At 45.5% G+C, this 20258-nt stretch overlaps 1 protein-coding gene across 1 annotated transcript; it reads left to right on the top strand.

The window, feature by feature from the left end:
• Positions 1-20: 20 nt before the first annotated feature.
• On the top strand, positions 21-18599 carry LOC126079097 (E3 ubiquitin-protein ligase TRIM21-like). Its single transcript, XM_049890026.1, has 13 exons — positions 21-254; positions 967-1421; positions 1919-2014; positions 3078-3308; positions 5478-5573; positions 6637-6867; positions 9037-9132; positions 10196-10426; positions 12596-12691; positions 13769-13999; positions 16871-16893; positions 17571-17671; positions 18008-18599. Exons 2-13 carry the CDS (start codon positions 1014-1016, stop codon positions 18505-18507), a joined length of 2340 nt encoding a protein of 779 aa, XP_049745983.1. The 5' UTR covers positions 21-254; positions 967-1013; the 3' UTR covers positions 18508-18599.
• The last annotated feature ends 1659 nt before the right edge of the window (positions 18600-20258 follow it).

The following is a 20258-nucleotide window of genomic DNA, read 5'->3' as shown; positions in this document are numbered from 1 at the left end:
TATGCATGTGTATATGCATACATATATATCTCTGCATTTGACTCCTGCCATTATTGTAAAGAAGAATGAATTGTCCTTAGGTGGTCGCAAAGTGTTAAGAGGCTCAGTCTGAAAGGTTGGTGTTTTGAGTCTATCCAGAGGTTGGGTCTTTTAGAGGCACCTTGGAAGGCCTGGCAATCTACTGAAAAACTCAGCCATTGAAAGCCCTGTGGAACACAGTTCTGCTCTGACACAAAGAGGTCCCTATCATTCAGGTAACTAGTTCATTGTTATGATTAACTTTTCAGCAAAATCAGTGATTGATTACATGAGATGGGAGAAGATGGATGGGAAAAGCCTTGGCCCTGAGGGAAATCTTCATTAAAAAAAAAAAAAATCACCAGAAGGATTCACAAAGTGGCAATTGGTGGAAGTGGTCCTAGTGAGAAAGCTGGAAACCCCATAGCCTCATATTCAGGCCCAGCCCTCTGACTCAGCACCTCCCACCTGGACCTCCCTTCCTGTCAAATTGGCTACTATGCCTGCCCCAGCAGACAACTTGATGTATTTGAATGGGCTCAGCCCCTAGCTGGGCACAGGATTTTTTTTTTTTTTTTTCCCATCCCATCTTCCCTTCCTTCCTTCCTTCGTTTTGTCATTTCTCCCAGGCAGTTGGATTATTTTCCCCTTGGATTGTAATGGAGACCCTTTGAAGGATTTAAGCTGGGGTGGACATGATGAAAGCATAGTTGTAAACAGTTTTACCTCTGAGATTCTGGACAATTATATTTGCCTCTTTTGGAGACTCAGTTTCCCCTTCCATCTGACCAGACCATGGAGGAGAAGCCCTTGTTATTCAGACTGATGTTCTTTCTTTTTCTTGTTTTTATCCCCTCCAGTTCACCACCCCCATGTCCTCCTTTGAATCATTTTATTTTTCTCACACAACCCTTCCCATCTTCTTTCCTTTTCTCCTCTCCCCACTAGTACCCCACAAGATCTCCGTGGTGCTGTTTAACAGGAACACTGCCCCTATGGCCCCAGCGAAGCCCCTGGCAATGATGTGGGAGGAGGTAACCTGCTGTGTCTGCCTGGATCCCTTCGTGGAGCCTGTGATCATTGAATGTGGCCACAGTTTCTGCCGAGGATGCATCTCTACGGTCGGAAAAGATGGCGGCAGTAGTTGCCCTCTGTGCCGGCAGAAATTCCTGCTCAGGAACATCCGCCCCAATTGGCAGCTAGCCAACATGATGGACATCCTTAGACAAATGGACCAGAGCACCAAGGAGGACATGAAGGGGGATCAGTGTAGGGTGCATGGAGAGAAACTTCACCTGTTCTGTGAGGAAGATGGAGAAGCACTTTGCTGGGTGTGTGCCCAGTCACGGAAACACCGTGACCACTCCATGATCCCTACTGAGGAAGCTACACATGAGCACCAGGTGAGGCCTTAGCACAAAGCATGAGCCGGTAAAAAGGAGATGAGCCCTGATTAGTGCTTTGTCCTCCACAGCTTGTGATAGGAGAGAGTGGCCTCTGGAGTTGAAGGACTGGGGAAAGAAAGAGTATCTCCCTCCGTGTCTAATCTAAGTGGAGAGTTGCAGACTAAACACAACCTTCTCATTCCCCGAGAGTAGGGAACATGCTATGGGAAAAGCTAGCAAGGATCATGTTTCCTCGTGGCTTCCTGGTTAATTAGGAGTGAGAACGCCCCCTACCCCTGCCACCCCAACAGTGTGGGTCTAGTCTACAAGAAAACATCAGACTTTTTCTGAAGTCTTCCCATTCATCAATTCCAACCTCACTCAAGACTCCAGTACTCCAACCTTCTCTGCACCCAGGCTATTCTAAGAACAAAGATGACCTTCCCCCACCCCATGTTACCCCACCCCACCCTACTTAGTCTGGTTAGGGATTGACTTGCTTTCTCTCTCTGCAGGAGAAGTTCCCGGTGGCATTACAGAAGCTGAGAAGAGAGCAGGAGTTAGCTGAGAAGTTGGAAGTCGATACTGCTGAGAAGAGAGCAGCCTGGAAGGCAAGGGTCACACCCGCAAAGGGATCTTAGATCAGAAGCCTGGGCAGAATTCAAGTTCGTGGGCTCAGCTATACCTATCTGAATAGCTATAGGGTTGGTATATCTCACTGTCTGAGAACCAGCCATCCTCCTTATCTCCTGATAAAGGGAAATAAGAATGAAGGAGGCTAGAAGGAGAGCTTCCAATCAAACACAAAGATTGAGAGTCTATAGGAGAGGGGGTTGAGTGGGAGAAACCATACCCTAAAGCTCCCTGCTCCTCCGAGCCCAGTCACAGCAGATGACAGTACCAGTGCTTGGTGTCTGGGACAAATGTATCCCAAGAGAGAAGCCCAACCCCTGTGCCTTGTAGGAAATGGCAAAGGCTGTGAGGAATGGGCTTAAGGGTTGAAGTAGGAAAACCAGTTTCAGCAGGTGGTTGCTTGACCATGTCCAGATCACTGGTCGAAAGTATAACAGAGAACTAAAGCTTGTTTCACACTGGTGAAGGAGTTTCACACTAGTGGAGGAGGGGCAGGTCAGGGATTAAGAGGAGTGCCAAGAGCTCATGGGCAACAAATCCCAGAAGAGGAAGATTTGAGGTGAGGGAGGGAAGAGCCAGGCTGCAATAGCAAGCAGTGACTCTCCAGTTACCAGCAAAAGAGGACAGGCAAAGAATATTCCAGAAACTTCCCTTTCCTATGACTTAGAAATGATATTGTGAGCCTCTCTGTGGGAGCTTGTTGGGGGTGGGGTCAGGTATTAGTCTCTAAACAAGTCAGAGAGAAATGAAGGCCAAGGGATACATTTGAGAGGTGACTGGGTTTTGAAAGAGAGGTTGAGAAAATTCTTGGCTGTCGTAGCCTGATACAGGTATGATTGTGGGCCAGTTTCAGTGGGCTCCCACCATTAGTCCCAGGTGCCTTACCCGCTAATCTGCCAGCAAGATTCTGTGTTTGTGTGTCCCCCGACATGACCAGAGTGATGAATCTGCAGAGGATAGAAATAGGTACCCACACCCTCCATCCTTGAATCTTGAGTTACTCTGATAAAAACCATACATCTCTTCCCCTTAACACTAAAGACAAAGGTTGAGACACAAAAATCAAGGATTCACGCAGAGTTTGTGCAGCAGAGAAACTTCCTGGCTGAAGAAGAAGAGAGGCAGCTGCAGAAACTTGAGAAGGATGAGACAGATGAGCCCAGAATCCTGGGGGAGACTGAGGCCCAACTGGACCAGAAAAGCCAGGCTCTGCAGGAGCTGATCTCAGAGCTGGAGAGGAGGAGTCGGGGCCCAGTACTGGAACTGCTTCAGGTGAGACCAGGGAGAGCCTACCTCTGAGATTCAAGGAGTAACTAGAGAAAAAACAGTTCCCTGGGTCTACCATTAGAGCAAATGGAAACCTGGTCCTTGGAATATTCTTAAATAAACCGAATTAGGATTCACGGATGGTTTTCATTCAAGGTATAGAATGGTACAAACTTAGAAGGGAATATTCCATGTGGCAGAGTTCCTGGCTGGTACAAACAATTAACATGTGGAGGTTCAAGTCCATTGAGAAGCACCTTAGAAGAAAGGCCTGGCAGTCTTCTTCCGAAAAAACTCAGCCATAGAAAACCCTGTGGAGGCCAGTTCTACTCTGACACACATGGGGTTGCTATGAGTCAGAAGTGACATGATGACAGCTAGCTTGGTTTTTATTCTATGCAACAATGAACAGAAACGGACGTCTTTTGTAAGTGCCTGACATGTATTGGGCGAGTGACTTTGAGAGAATCCTTTAATCTTTTGGAGCATCAGACTTCTCATATGTGAAATGAGTATTATGTTATATATTTCAAAGCATTTTTGTGAAAGAATCCACTAAGGTCCTTAGAGGAGTGTCTGGCCATTGGGGAGGGTTTAATAAATGAGATATAACTAAAAACACTGAACTGAAAATCAAGAGGCAGTAGCCCAGCCCTGGCCCTGCTGTCAGTTCTCTCCATAACACCAGGTTAAGTCATTTTTCTTTCCTGGACCTGATTTCTTCATTTGTAAAACAGCGTGGGTGGGAAGTGGACTAAATAACATGGGTACTCCAAACTTTAGCCATAAATGTATCACCTTTATACTTTCTGCTACTTCTGTGAACTGCCTAAATGATTTTAACATAGTATTTTTCCTTAAATTGTCTCACGTTTTTAGTCTGAGTAAGTTTAGTTTAAAAGGAAATTTGTCCTAAACAATAATAGCCAAGAAATTATGTGTTGATATACTGTCGTCATGTGCCATCGAGTCAGTTTTGACTCATAGTGATGTAGAACCACCCCATAGGGCTTCTTGGCTGTAATCTTTATGAAATCAGATTGCCAGGTGAGCTGTCCATGGAGCTGCTGGGTGGGTTTGCTTTTGGTTAGTAGCCAAGTGCTTAACTGTTACACCACCAGGGCTCCTTGTTGATATGTTACTTATATTTTATTCTAATTTATTTCATAACAATAAGAATAATAACTGCAAGCTCTTAAATAGCACATATTATATGCCAGGCATATCTTTATGTGAATGCAGTGAGGTGGGTGCTACTATTATCCCCATTTCATAGATGAGGACACTAAGGCACAGAGACATTAAGAGTCTTAATGAAAGACTAAAGCTAAATAACTTGACCAAGTCCACCCAAATAGTAAGAGATAGAGCTAAGATTAAAATAAGTACATAGCTATTTTTTAAAAATTCGTCAGTGCCTGATCCCACTGATAGTAAATACCCAGGATAGGCAAATGCATAGAGATAGAAAGTAGATTAGTAGATACCACGGTCTGGGGTAGGGAATATGGGTATGCGGATATGGGAATTTAAGGGGGATCAGTGTAGGGTGCATGGAGAGAAACTTCACCTGTTCTGTGAGGAAGATGGAGAAGCACTTTGCTGGGTGTGTGCCCAGTCACGGAAACACCGTGACCACTCCAGGATCCCTACTGAGGAAGCTACACATGAGCACCAGGTGAGGCCTTAGCACAAAGCATGAGCCGGTAAAAAGGAGATGGGCCCTGATTAGTGCTTTGTCCTCCACAGCTTGTGATAGGAGAGAGTGGCCTCTGGAGTTGAAGGACTGGGGAAAGAAAGAGTATCTCCTTCCACGTCTAATCTAAGTGGAGAGTTGCAGACTAAACACAACCTTCTCATTCCCCGAGAGTAGGGAACATGCTATGGGAAAAGCTAGCAAGGATCATGTTGCCTTGTGGCTTCCTGGTTAATCAGGAGTGAGAACGCCCCCTACCCCTGCCACCCCAACAGTGTGGGTCTAGTCTACAAGAAAACATCAGACTTTTTCTGAAGTCTTCCCATTCATCAATTCCAACCTCACTCAAGACTCCAGTACTCCAACCTTCTCTGCACCCAGGCTATTCTAAGAACGAAGATGACCTTCCCCCACCCCATGTTACCCCACCCCACCCTACTTACTCTGGTTAGGGATTGACTTGCTTTCTCTCTCTGCAGGAGAAGCTCCCGGTGGCATTACAGAAGCTGAGAAGAGAGCAGGAGTTAGCTGAGAAGTTGGAAGTCGATACTGCTGAGAAGAGAGCAGCCTGGAAGGCAAGGGTCACACCCGCAAAGGGATCTTAGATCAGAAGCCTGGGCAGAATTCAAGTTCGTGGGCTCAGCTATACCTATCTGAATAGCTATAGGGTTGGTATATCTCACTGTCTGAGAACCAGCCATCCTCCTTATCTCCTGATAAAGGGAAATAAGAATGAAGGAGGCTAGAAGGAGAGCTTCCAATCAAACACAAAGATTGAGAGTCTATAGGAGAGGGGGTTGAGTGGGAGAAACCATACCCTAAAGCTCCCTGCTCCTCCGAGCCCAGTCACAGCAGATGACAGTACCAGTGCTTGGTGTCTGGGACAAATGTATCCCAAGAGAGAAGCCCAACCCCTGTGCCTTGTAGGAAATGGCAAAGGCTGTGAGGAATGGGCTTAAGGGTTGAAGTAGGAAAACCAGTTTCAGCAGGTGGTTGCTTGACCATGTCCAGATCACTGGTCGAAAGTATAACAGAGAACTAAAGCTTGTTTCACACTGGTGAAGGAGTTTCACACTAGTGGAGGAGGGGCAGGTCAGGGATTAAGAGGAGTGCCAAGAGCTCATGGGCAACAAATCCCAGAAGAGGAAGATTTGAGGTGAGGGAGGGAAGAGCCAGGCTGCAATAGCAAGCAGTGACTCTCCAGTTACCAGCAAAAGAGGACAGGCAAAGAATATTCCAGAAACTTCCCTTTCCTATGACTTAGAAATGATATTGTGAGCCTCTCTGTGGGAGCTTGTTGGGGGTGGGGTCAGGTATTAGTCTCTAAACAAGTCAGAGAGAAATGAAGGCCAAGGGATACATTTGAGAGGTGACTGGGTTTTGAAAGAGAGGTTGAGAAAATTCTTGGCTGTCGTAGCCTGATACAGGTATGATTGTGGGCCAGTTTCAGTGGGCTCCCACCATTAGTCCCAGGTGCCTTACCCGCTAATCTGCCAGCAAGATTCTGTGTTTGTGTGTCCCCCGACATGACCAGAGTGATGAATCTGCAGAGGATAGAAATAGGTACCCACACCCTCCATCCTTGAATCTTGAGTTACTCTGATAAAAACCATACATCTCTTCCCCTTAACACTAAAGACAAAGGTTGAGACACAAAAATCAAGGATTCACGCAGAGTTTGTGCAGCAGAGAAACTTCCTGGCTGAAGAAGAAGAGAGGCAGCTGCAGAAACTTGAGAAGGATGAGACAGATGAGCCCAGAATCCTGGGGGAGACTGAGGCCCAACTGGACCAGAAAAGCCAGGCTCTGCAGGAGCTGATCTCAGAGCTGGAGAGGAGGAGTCGGGGCCCAGTACTGGAACTGCTTCAGGTGAGACCAGGGAGAGCCTACCTCTGAGATTCAAGGAGTAACTAGAGAAAAAACAGTTCCCTGGGTCTACCATTAGAGCAAATGGAAACCTGGTCCTTGGAATATTCTTAAATAAACCGAATTAGGATTCACGGATGGTTTTCATTCAAGGTATAGAATGGTACAAACTTAGAAGGGAATATTCCATGTGGCAGAGTTCCTGGCTGGTACAAACAATTAACATGTGGAGGTTCAAGTCCATTGAGAAGCACCTTAGAAGAAAGGCCTGGCAGTCTTCTTCCGAAAAAACTCAGCCATAGAAAACCCTGTGGAGGCCAGTTCTACTCTGACACACATGGGGTTGCTATGAGTCAGAAGTGACATGATGACAGCTAGCTTGGTTTTTATTCCATGCAACAATGAACAGAAACGGACGTCTTTTGTAAGTGCCTGACATGTACTGGGCGAGTGACTTTGAGAGAATCCTTTAATCTTTCGGAGCATCAGACTTCTCATATGTGAAATGAGTATTATGTTATATATTTCAAAGCATTTTTGTGAAAGAATCCACTAAGGTCCTTAGAGGAGTGTCTGGCCATTGGGGAGGGTTTAATAAATGAGATATAACTAAAAACACTGAACTGAAAATCAAGAGACAGTAGCCCAGCCCTGGCCCTGCTGTCAGTTCTCTCCATAACTCCAGGTTAAGTCATTTTTCTTTCCTGGACCTGATTTCTTCATTTGTAAAACAGCGTGGGTGGGAAGTGGACTAAATAACATGGGTACTCCAAACTTTAGCCATAAATGTATCACCTTTATACTTTCTGCTACTTCTGTGAACTGCCTAAATGATTTTAACGTAGTATTTTTCCTTAAATTGCCTCACGTTTTTAGTCTGAGTAAGTTTAGTTTAAAAGGAAATTTGTCCTAAACAATAATAGCCAAGAAATTATGTGTTGATATACTGTCGTCATGTGCCATCGAGTCAGTTTTGACTCATAGTGATGTAGAACCACCCCATAGGGCTTCTTGGCTGTAATCTTTATGAAATCAGATTGCCAGGTGAGCTGTCCATGGAGCTGCTGGGTGGGTTTGCTTTTGGTTAGTAGCCAAGTGCTTAACTGTTACACCACCAGGGCTCCTTGTTGATATGTTACTTATATTTTATTCTAATTTATTTCATAACAATAAGAATAATAACTGCAAGCTCTTAAATAGCACATATTATATGCCAGGCATATCTTTATGTGAATGCAGTGAGGTGGGTGCTACTATTATCCCCATTTCATAGATGAGGACACTAAGGCACAGAGACATTAAGAGTCTTAATGAAAGACTAAAGCTAAATAACTTGACCAAGTCCACCCAAATAGTAAGAGATAGAGCTAAGATTAAAATAAGTACATAGCTATTTTTTAAAAATTCGTCAATGCCTGATCCCACTGATAGTAAATACCCAGGATAGGCAAATGCATAGAGATAGAAAGTAGATTAGTAGATACCACGGTCTGGGGTAGGGAATATGGGTATGCGGATATGGGAATTTAAGGGGGATCAGTGTAGGGTGCATGGAGAGAAACTTCACCTGTTCTGTGAGGAAGATGGAGAAGCACTTTGCTGGGTGTGTGCCCAGTCACGGAAACACCGTGACCACTCCAGGATCCCTACTGAGGAAGCTACACATGAGCACCAGGTGAGGCCTTAGCACAAAGCATGAGCCGGTAAAAAGGAGATGGGCCCTGATTAGTGCTTTGTCCTCCACAGCTTGTGATAGGAGAGAGTGGCCTCTGGAGTTGAAGGACTGGGGAAAGAAAGAGTATCTCCTTCCATGTCTAATCTAAGTGGAGAGTTGCAGACTAAACACAACCTTCTCATTCCCCGAGAGTAGGGAACATGCTATGGGAAAAGCTAGCAAGGATCATGTTGCCTTGTGGCTTCCTGGTTAATCAGGAGTGAGAACGCCCCCTACCCCTGCCACCCCAACAGTGTGGGTCTAGTCTACAAGAAAACATCAGACTTTTTCTGAAGTCTTCCCATTCTTCAATTCCAACCTCACTCAAGACTCCAGTACTCCAACCTTCTCTGCACCCAGGCTATTCTAAGAACGAAGATGACCTTCCCCCACCCCATGTTACCCCACCCCACCCTACTTAGTCTGGTTAGGGATTGATTTGCTTTCTCTCTCTGCAGGAGAAGTTCCCGGTGGCATTACAGAAGCTGAGAAGAGAGCGGGAGTTAGCTGAGAAGTTGGAAGTCGATACTGCTGAGAAGAGAGCAGCCTGGAAGGCAAGGGTCACCCCTGGAAAGGGATCTTAGATCAGAAGCCTGGGCAGAATTCAAGTTCGTGGGCTCAGCTATACCTATCTGAATAGCTATAGGGTTGGTATATCTCACTGTCTGAGAACCAGCCATCCTCCTTATCTCCTGATAAAGGGAAATAAGAATGAAGGAGGCTAGAAGGAGAGCTTCCAATCAAACACAAAGATTGAGAGTCTATAGGAGAGAGGGTTGAGTGGGAGAAACCATACCCTAAAGCTCCCTGCTCCTCCGAGCCCAGTCACAGCAGATGACAGTACCAGTGCTTGGTGTCTGGGACAAATGTATCCCAAGAGAGAAGCCCAACCCCTGTGCCTTGTAGGAAATGGCAAAGGCTGTGAGGAATGGGCTTAAGGGTTGAAGTAGGAAAACCAGTTTCAGCAGGTGGTTGCTAGACCATGTCCAGATGGCTGGTCGAAAGTATAACAGAGAACTAAAGCTTGTTTCACACTGGTGAAGGAGTTTCACACTAGTGGAGGAGGGGCAGGTCAGGGATTAAGAGGAGTGCCAAGAGCTCATGGGCAACAAATCCCAGAAGAGGAAGATTTGAGGTGAGGGAGGGAAGAGCCAGGCTGCAATAGCAAGCAGTGACTCTCCAGTTACCAGCAAAAGAGGACAGGCAAAGAATATTCCAGAAACTTCCCTTTCCTATGACTTAGAAATGATATTGTGAGCCTCTCTGTGGGAGCTTGTTGGGGGTGGGGTCAGGTATTAGTCTCTAAACAAGTCAGAGAGAAATGAAGGCCAAGGGATACATTTGAGAGGTGACTGGGTTTTGAAAGAGAGGTTGAGAAAATTCTTGGCTGTCGTAGCCTGATACAGGTATGATTGTGGGCCAGTTTCAGTGGGCTCCCACCATTAGTCCCAGGTGCCTTACCCGCTAATCTGCCAGCAAGATTCTGTGTTTGTGTGTCCCCCGATATGACCAGAGTGATGAATCTGCAGAGGATAGAAATAGGTACCCACACCCTCCATCCTTGAATCTTGAGTTACTCTGATAAAAACCATACATCTCTTCCCCTTAACACTAAAGACAAAGGTTGAGACACAAAAATCAAGGATTCACGCAGAGTTTGTGCAGCAGAGAAACTTCCTGACTGAAGAAGAAGAGAGGCAGCTGCAGAAACTTGAGAAGGATGAGACAGATGAGCCCAGAATCCTGGGGGAGACTGAGGCCCAACTGGACCAGAGAAGCCAGGCCCTGCAGGAGCTGATCTCAGAGCTGGAGAGGAGGAGTCGGGGCCCAGTACTGGAACTGCTTCAGGTGAGACCAGGGAGAGCCTACCTCTGAGATTCAAGGAGTAACTAGAGAAAAAACAGTTCCCTGGGTCTACCATTAGAGCAAATGGAAACCTGGTCCTTGGAATATTCTTAAATAAACCGAATTAGGATTCACGGATGGTTTTCATTCAAGGTATAGAATGGTACAAACTTAGAAGGGAATATTCCATGTGGCAGAGTTCCTGGCTGGTACAAACAATTAACATGTGGAGGTTCAAGTCCATTGAGAAGCACCTTAGAAGAAAGGCCTGGCAGTCTTCTTCCGAAAAAACTCAGCCATAGAAAACCCTGTGGAGGCCAGTTCTACTCTGACACACATGGGGTTGCTATGAGTCAGAAGTGACATGATGACAGCTAGCTTGGTTTTTATTCCATGCAACAATGAACAGAAACGGACGTCTTTTGTAAGTGCCTGACATGTACTGGGCGAGTGACTTTGAGAGAATCCTTTAATCTTTCGGAGCATCAGACTTCTCATATGTGAAATGAGTATTATGTTATATATTTCAAAGCATTTTTGTGAAAGAATCCACTAAGGTCCTTAGAGGAGTGTCTGGCCATTGGGGAGGGTTTAATAAATGAGATATAACTAAAAACACTGAACTGAAAATCAAGAGACAGTAGCCCAGCCCTGGCCCTGCTGTCAGTTCTCTCCATAACTCCAGGTTAAGTCATTTTTCTTTCCTGGACCTGATTTCTTCATTTGTAAAACAGCGTGGGTGGGAAGTGGACTAAATAACATGGGTACTCCAAACTTTAGCCATAAATGTATCACCTTTATACTTTCTGCTACTTCTGTGAACTGCCTAAATGATTTTAACGTAGTATTTTTCCTTAAATTGCCTCACGTTTTTAGTCTGAGTAAGTTTAGTTTAAAAGGAAATTTGTCCTAAACAATAATAGCCAAGAAATTATGTGTTGATATACTGTCGTCATGTGCCATCGAGTCAGTTTTGACTCATAGTGATGTAGAACCACCCCATAGGGCTTCTTGGCTGTAATCTTTATGAAATCAGATTGCCAGGTGAGCTGTCCATGGAGCTGCTGGGTGGGTTTGCTTTTGGTTAGTAGCCAAGTGCTTAACTGTTACACCACCAGGGCTCCTTGTTGATATGTTACTTATATTTTATTCTAATTTATTTCATAACAATAAGAATAATAACTGCAAGCTCTTAAATAGCACATATTATATGCCAGGCATATCTTTATGTGAATGCAGTGAGGTGGGTGCTACTATTATCCCCATTTCATAGATGAGGACACTAAGGCACAGAGACATTAAGAGTCTTAATGAAAGACTAAAGCTAAATAACTTGACCAAGTCCACCCAAATAGTAAGAGATAGAGCTAAGATTAAAATAAGTACATAGCTATTTTTTAAAAATTCGTCAATGCCTGATCCCACTGATAGTAAATACCCAGGATAGGCAAATGCATAGAGATAGAAAGTAGATTAGTAGATACCACGGTCTGGGGTAGGGAATATGGGTATGCGGATATGGGAATTTAAGGGGGATCAGTGTAGGGTGCATGGAGAGAAACTTCACCTGTTCTGTGAGGAAGATGGAGAAGCACTTTGCTGGGTGTGTGCCCAGTCACGGAAACACCGTGACCACTCCAGGATCCCTACTGAGGAAGCTACACATGAGCACCAGGTGAGGCCTTAGCACAAAGCATGAGCCGGTAAAAAGGAGATGGGCCCTGATTAGTGCTTTGTCCTCCACAGCTTGTGATAGGAGAGAGTGGCCTCTGGAGTTGAAGGACTGGGGAAAGAAAGAGTATCTCCTTCCATGTCTAATCTAAGTGGAGAGTTGCAGACTAAACACAACCTTCTCATTCCCCGAGAGTAGGGAACATGCTATGGGAAAAGCTAGCAAGGATCATGTTGCCTTGTGGCTTCCTGGTTAATCAGGAGTGAGAACGCCCCCTACCCCTGCCACCCCAACAGTGTGGGTCTAGTCTACAAGAAAACATCAGACTTTTTCTGAAGTCTTCCCATTCTTCAATTCCAACCTCACTCAAGACTCCAGTACTCCAACCTTCTCTGCACCCAGGCTATTCTAAGAACGAAGATGACCTTCCCCCACCCCATGTTACCCCACCCCACCCTACTTAGTCTGGTTAGGGATTGACTTGCTTTCTCTCCCTGCAGGAGAAGCTCCCGGTGGCATTACAGAAGCTGAGAAGAGAGCGGGAGTTAGCTGAGAAGTTGGAAGTCGATACTGCTGAGAAGAGAGGAGCCTGGAAGGCAAGGGTCAAACCCGGAAAGGGATCTTAGATCAGAAGCCTGGGCAGAATTCAAGTTCGTGGGCTCAGCTATACCTATCTGAATAGCTATAGGGTTGGTATATCTCACTGTCTGAGAACCAGCCATCCTCCTTATCTCCTGATAAAGGGAAATAAGAATGAAGGAGGCTAGAAGGAGAGCTTCCAATCAAACACAAAGATTGAGAGTCTATAGGAGAGAGGGTTGAGTGGGAGAAACCATACCCTAAAGCTCCCTGCTCCTCCGAGCCCAGTCACAGCAGATGACAGTACCAGTGCTTGGTGTCTGGGACAAATGTATCCCAAGAGAGAAGCCCAACCCCTGTGCCTTGTAGGAAATGGCAAAGGCTGTGAGGAATGGGCTTAAGGGTTGAAGTACGAAAACCAGTTTCAGCAGGTGGTTGCTTGACCATGTCCAGATCACTGGTCGAAAGTATAACAGAGAACTAAAGCTTGTTTCACACTGGTGAAGGAGTTTCACACTAGTGGAGGAGGGGCAGGTCAGGGATTAAGAGGAGTGCCAAGAGCTCATGGACAACAAATCCCAGAAGAGGAAGATTTGAGGTGAGGGAGGGAGGAGCCAGGCTGCAATAGCAAGCAGTGACTCTCCAGTTACCAGCAAAAGAGGACAGGCAAAGAATATTCCAGAAACTTCCCTTTCCCATGACTTAGAAATGATATTGTGAGCCTCTCTGTGGGAGCTTGTTGAGGGTGGGGTCAGGTATTAGTCTCTTAACAAGTCAGAGAGAAATGAAGGCCAAGGGATACATTTGAGAGGTGACTGGCTTTTGAAAGAGAGGTTGAGAAAAGTCGTGGGTGTCGTAGCCTGATACAGGTATGATTCTGGGCCAGTTTCAGTGGGCTCGCACCAATCGCAATCCCCTCTTAGTCCCAGATGCCTTACCCGCTAGTCTCCCAGCAAGATTCTGTGTTTGTATGTCCCCAGACATAACCAGAGTGATGGATCTGCAGAGGATAGAAATAGGTACCCACACCCTCCGTCATTGAACCTTGAGTTACTCTGATAAAAACCATACCTCTCTTTCCCTTAACACTAAAGACAAAGGTTGAGACACAAAAATCAAGGATTCACGCAGAGTTTGTGCAGCTGAGAAACTTCCTGGCTAAAGAAGAAGAGAGGCAGCTGCAGAAACTTGAGAAGGATGAGAGAGATCAGCCCAGAATCCTGGGGGAGACTGAGGCCCAACTGGCCCAGGAAAGCCAGGCCCTGCAGGAGCCGATCTCAGAGCTGGAGAGGAGGAGTCGGGGCCCAGTACTGGAACTGCTTCAGGTGAGACCAGGGAGAGGCTACCTCTGAGATTCAAGGAGTAACTAGAGAAAAAACAGTTCCCTGGGTCTACCATTAGAGCAAATGGAAACCTGGTCCTTGGAATATTCTTAAATAAACCGAATTAGGATTCACGGATGGTTTTCATTCAAGGTATAGAATGGTACAAACTTAGAAGGGAATATTCCATGTGGCAGAGTTCCTGGCTGGTACAAACAATTAACATGTGGAGGTTCAAGTCCATTGAGAAGCACCTTAGAAGAAAGGCCTGGCAGTCTTCTTCCGAAAAAACTCAGCCATAGAAAACCCTATGGAGGCCAGTTCTACTCTGACACACATGGGGTTGCTATGAGTCAGAAGTGACATGATGACAGCCAGCTTGGTTTTTATTCCGTGCAACAATGAACAGAAACGGACGTCTTTTGTAAGTGCCTGACATGTACTGGGGGAGTCACTTTGAGAGAATCCTTTAATCTTTCTGAGCATCAGATTTCTCATATGTGAAATGAGTATTATGTTATATATTTCAAAGCATTTTTGTGAAAGAATCCACTAAGGTCCTTAGAGGAGTGTCTGGCCATTGGGGAGGGTTTAATAAATGAGATATAACTAAAAACACTGAACTGAAAATCAAGAGGCAGTAGCCCAGCCCTGGCCCTGCTGTCAGTTCTCTCCATAACTCCAGTTTAAGTCATTTTTCTTTCCTGGATCTGATTCTTCATTTGTAAAACAGTGTGGGTGGGAAGTGGACTAAATAACATGGATACTCCAAACTTTAGCCATAAATGTATCACCTTTATACTTTCTGCTACTTCTGTGAACTGCCTAAATGATTTTAACATAGTATTTTTCCTTAAATTGTCTCCCTTTTTTAGTCTGAGTAAATTTAGTTTAAAAGGAAATTTGTCCTAAACAATAATAGCCAAGAAATTATGTGTTGATATAGTGTCGTCATGTGCCATCGAGTCAGTTTTGACTCATAGTGATGTAGAACCACCCCATAGGGCTTCTTGGCTGTAATCTTTATGAAATCAGATTGCCAGGTGAGCTGCCCATGGAGCTGCTGGGTGGGTTTGCTTTTGGTTAGTAGCCAAGTGCTTAACTGTTACACCACCAGGGCTCCTTGTTGATATGTTACTTATATTTTATTCTAATTTATTTCATAACAATAAGAATAATAACTGCAAGCTCTTAAATAGCACATATTATATGCCAGGCATATCTTTATGTGAATGCAGTGAGGTGGGTGCTACTATTATCCCCATTTCATAGATGAGGACACTAAGGCACAGAGACATTAAGAGTCTTAATGAAAGACTAAAGCTAAATAACTTGACCAAGTCCACCCAAATAGTAAGAGATAGAGCTAAGATTAAAATAAGTACATAGCTATTTTTTTAAAATTCGTCAGTGCCTGATCCCACTGATAGTAAATACCCAGGATAGGCAAATGCATAGAGATAGAAAGTAGATTAGTAGATACCACGGTCTGGGGTAGGGAATATGGGTATGCGGATATGGGAATTTAATGCTTAATGGGTACAGAGTTTCTGTTTGGGGTGGTAAAAAGGTTTGGAAACAAATAGTGTTGAAGGTTGTACAACATTGTGAATATAATTAATGTCTCTGAATTATTTACTTAAAAATGGGTAAAATGGCAAATTTTGCTTATATGTATTTTACCACAATTTTTAAAAAGTTCATCATTGAACATTCTGCTTAAAATCATCTTGCATCCACCGTATGTCTACCTTACTTTGGGAAACTACGAACCAGATGGTCTTAGAAGTCCCTCTGCTCTCACATTCTACACCCACTTCCCACTTATCAACATGGTTAGGTTCCAAAGACCAGGTCATTATGTGAAAATCAGCATTATGTAAAAATGGAGGATGACCACATCAGATCACAAAATGCAGGATGACTACATTGTCACAAAACTGCCAAATTAGATCATTACATAACTGCCAACCCACTGAAAATGATGGCCCAGGCAAACTGACACATAACCTGAACCATCACAGCCAGCGTTACTGTCTCTTGCACCTCGGTGTCTGTTACGGCCAGACATACTTCGTTAATGTGTAAAATAGTAGAATAGTAGATTTTTTTACTCTTGTTGTAAATACAAAATTTTGGATAACGATATCCTCAGTAAGTGAGGAGTAAGTACACAGTTCTTCTTTTCCCACACCTTTTCACTCTCTGTCAGATGTGGTCATGAAGCCATTTCTTTCTGGCTTGTGCAAAAAGGTTGATCTGATTTGGTTGACCTGACAGGCGTTCTCTTCCCATTATCCAAATCTTGTTTCTGCCGGACATTGAACTGAGCTTTCTGGTATGGTTTTGACTCAGCCTAGGAGCCTATCAGCTCCCATGTGAGGGCCCCAAACTCCCTGCACAGGAATATTCTCAGATGATTTGATTTTACCTAATGAGGGGCAGCATTAAGTACAGCACAGGATAGAGCTTTAACCAATCAGCCCTTCTTCCTCAAACAACTCAAGCCTACAAATGAGATAGAGCAGTTTCTGGGGATCCTGGTTTAGATATTCTCTCCCTGTGATTCTCTCTAGGCTTCAGCCAGGACTGTTTTCCCTCTGCCGCCCTGGATCTGGGCTTTCTCATTCATTTTCTGACTCAGAGTCCTTAAACTGAAGATCTTTCCTGTATCTATAGGTCACACCCATGCTAGATTCCTGGTTACCCCACAACCACCCACACTCCAAGCTAGTCAGAAATGGCTTTCTGCCCCTAGAATGGGGCAGAGCAGTGCCCTAGGACCACAGGTTTGTGTCACATCACCCTTAGGACCAAAGTCGCAGTGGTGAACCAGTAACTCCACAACTTACTCTCTGTCTCTTTTCTCCTCAGGAGGCTAAAAGTATCCTGGAAAGGTAAGGAGAGGTTTTCTTTGTAAGGGCAGGGGGTGACAAGAAGCATATGCACCTATGAAAAAGGTTCTTGAGTTAGAAAAACATGGGCTAAAGTTTTCCCCATCCTCTTCCCTGTTCTCAAGGACCTGATCGTCCATAAAATATTTTCTAGTCTCAGAAGGCTAATTAATGGTCGTCCCTGTTGGTGAGTTGCCCACAGTGATTGGACTATACTGTCTTCACAAAGTGAAGCTGTGGCTAGCAGAAGAATTCTGGGAAGCTCTGAGACAACAGCCTGCTGGGATTCCTTTTTTAAATGGAATTTAACCAGTTACAAACCCCCGAGAGCCATGAGTAAGATCCACAGCATGGACAAGACTCCTTGAGTTCCTTACAGAAGTGATTCAGCCTATGTCAGATGGCCTTGCCTGTAAAATGCAGTAGAATGTGCTTAAAGGGTGATCAGGCTTGGAGAGGAGATAGGGACTATCTGCATGCTGTGGAGGCTCATGTAATCAGGAACTCCTGGATAGGAACTCAATCCCTCCCCCTCAACCCCCAGGGACTGAATAAAGATTTTTGTAAATTTGGGTAGAATTAAATTATCACAGTCATCCATGAGGGTGGTTATGCCATTAGGGTTCCAGAAGGATGTGATAGAAATTGGAGATGGAGGTCTCAAATTCTCTTTCCCTCAGGAGTGAGGCCTGGAACCTGAAGGAGCTAGGCGTTGCCTCCCCAGACCTGAGGAATGAGTTCCGTGTGCCAGGGCTGAAGAAGATGCTGAGGACACACGGAGGTGAGGCAAGCTCTAGGAGTTGTGGGACTGGCTCACATGGGGAGCTGAAGGGTACAGCGTGGATGTGGAGCCGATGCCCAGGGTGGGGGAGAACAGCAGCATCTAGGAGAGATGGCAGGTTCGAGTAGGTGGGGCAGCATGGAGATAGTGAAAGCGGTTCCCTCAAAGGTCAAGGCAAGGGCCAGAGTTGGCTGGGGCGCCATTTCCTCACACGCTGAGCCTCAGCGTCACTCCCTTGTCCTCATCCCAAAGTTTAACACATGCACAGGCCACTGACCATCACTGCCCCCAGCCACCCCACACTCTCCAAGCCTGACCATGGTCCCCTCTTTGCAGTACACGTCACTCTGGATCCAGACACAGCCAGTCCGTGGCTCATCCTTTCTGAGGATAAGAGACTAGTGAAGCTTGGAGACACCTCCCAGGACTTGCCTGAAAATGAAGAGAGATTTGATAGTTATCCCATGGTCCTTGGTGCCCAGGTCTTCTATTCTGGAAAGCTTTACTGGGAGGTAGACGTGACCGGAAAGGAAGCCTGGGACCTGGGGGTTTGTAGACACTCTGTCAAGAGGAAGGGACAATTTATGCTCAGCCCTGAGAATGGCTTCTGGACAATTTGGTTGTGGAACAAAAAAAAATATGAGGCTGTACTTCCCCCCAGACTTCCCTCTACCTTCAGGTGCCTCCTCGCCAAGTTGGGATCTTCGTGGACTATGAGAACCACACCGTCTCCTTCTACACCATCACTGACTATGGCTCCCTCACCTACACTTTCTCTGAATGTGCCTTTGTTGGGCCTCTGCGGCCCTTCTTCAATACTAGTTTCAGTGACATAGGAAGAAACACGGCCCCTCCGACCCTGTGTCCACTGAAGCTGGGATAGTAGGGGTCCACTGACCATTGGTCTCTTCTGGACACTGCTGTCTGCTCCCTGTTGATACACTTCCCAGTTACTGCCCCTGCCTCTTTCCATTAACTGAGGCACCTCTGCCTCTGCAGAAGTGTCAGCATCCCAGCAAGCAGGCCTTGACAGGGAAGTCACTGAAAGTCAAGGCCCAGTGGCTTTCAACAGCAATATTCCTGCCCTAGATTGCATATGATTCCCTCCAAGGATGCAAACTACTTCTATTTGGTCCAAACTCATCTGGATCAACCAAAAACATGTTTCCACCTTGTTTGTGACTTAAGTTTTGTTTTCTTCTCTTCATCCCTACACCCATTGCCTTTGGTCAGATCTCTGTTCTATCTTTCTGGGTTTACCAAAAGGCTTCCTGAGGGAATTATGCCTCAGTCTATCCCATTCAGACCTCGTTTCTCATCTACATCTAGTATTATCTTTCCAACAGACACGCACCTCCTCATAAGTGGCTCCACATTGCCCATAGAACAATAACCATGGCGCATTACCCAGAGACTTGTGTACCTTATAAGGGAAGATATTAGAAAGAATCCATAGGCTCAGGCATATCGTTTGCTGGCAGTCTGCAAGGAACCATAGAATATAACACCATAGCTGGTAATGATTGTGTTAAATTTTGTGAAATAATCATTTGAAAGCATGGAAAAGTCTCAGGAATGAGTTCTCTTCGTAGCCACCAGAATTATGGCATCCTGCACATGTGAACAGGTCAATGCTAATAGGAATTTAGTTGTATCAGGCAAGATGAGTCATGGCAAGGCTCTCATTCTCTTAAAAGTCTTTCAGGAAAACCTACTCTTCAAGTGCATATACTCCCTGGAAAGCAGAGAAGGCCAAGACTTTGGAGGAAGCCTGAATTTTTGACCTTGTAGGTGAAGCCATTCCAGTCATTCAGCAGATAGTGAGAACCCTGCGTCTTGCCCTGGGTACCTTCCACTGCTACCTGCTGCCTCTCAGGATCTTCTTGGAGTCATAATGATTTTAGTTCTAGACTTAGGTTTACATGGTGCTGCTGGTTGCAACATCATACATTTCTATTTGAATATCATCAGTTTTTCTGCTTCTCTGTGTCTCTTTGGGGTTAAAAAAGTTAGCCAATGTAAATAATGGTTTGTGACCTTCAATTGCTATACTGGTTGGAGGAGACTATCATAATGATAAATAAATAATCTGATTTCTCAAAATCTGAATGCCGAGAGGCGGGGCCAGGATGGCTGACTAGGTGGATGCTACCGCGGATCCCTCTTCCAACAAAGACTCGGAAAAACAAGAGAATCGATCACATACATAACAATCTACGAACCCTGAACAACAAACAGAGATTTGGAGACGGAGAACGAACAAATATGGGGAGGCAGCGATTGTTTTCAGAGCCTGGAGCCAGCGTACCAGTCAGGTGAACTTCAGCGCCCGATTTGGGGCAGAGCCCAGGGGGGGAGATGGCACAAACAAGGGGCCCACCCATGGCCCCCGAACTCACTCCGGGAGGGGGCCCAGCCAGTTCGCGCGGGCGGCGTGGCGGCTCAGCCAGTGGGAGAAGTCCCCGGGAGGCAGTGACTGGTCTTAGAGCGGAGAGAGCAGCTTCCCAGCCGGGGAGCCATCCCGCCGGGATTGTGACTGGGCACAGGCACGGCATAGGCGCGAAGAGCTGCTCCACCCCCCTGAACT

The sequence above is a fragment of the Elephas maximus genome, chromosome 7 (genome assembly GCF_024166365.1).
Source record: "Elephas maximus indicus isolate mEleMax1 chromosome 7, mEleMax1 primary haplotype, whole genome shotgun sequence".
Classification (NCBI taxonomy): Eukaryota; Metazoa; Chordata; class Mammalia; order Proboscidea; family Elephantidae; genus Elephas; species Elephas maximus.
The sequence above is the reverse complement of the archived record's forward strand: the minus strand, read 5'-3'. Positions and strand labels throughout refer to the sequence as shown.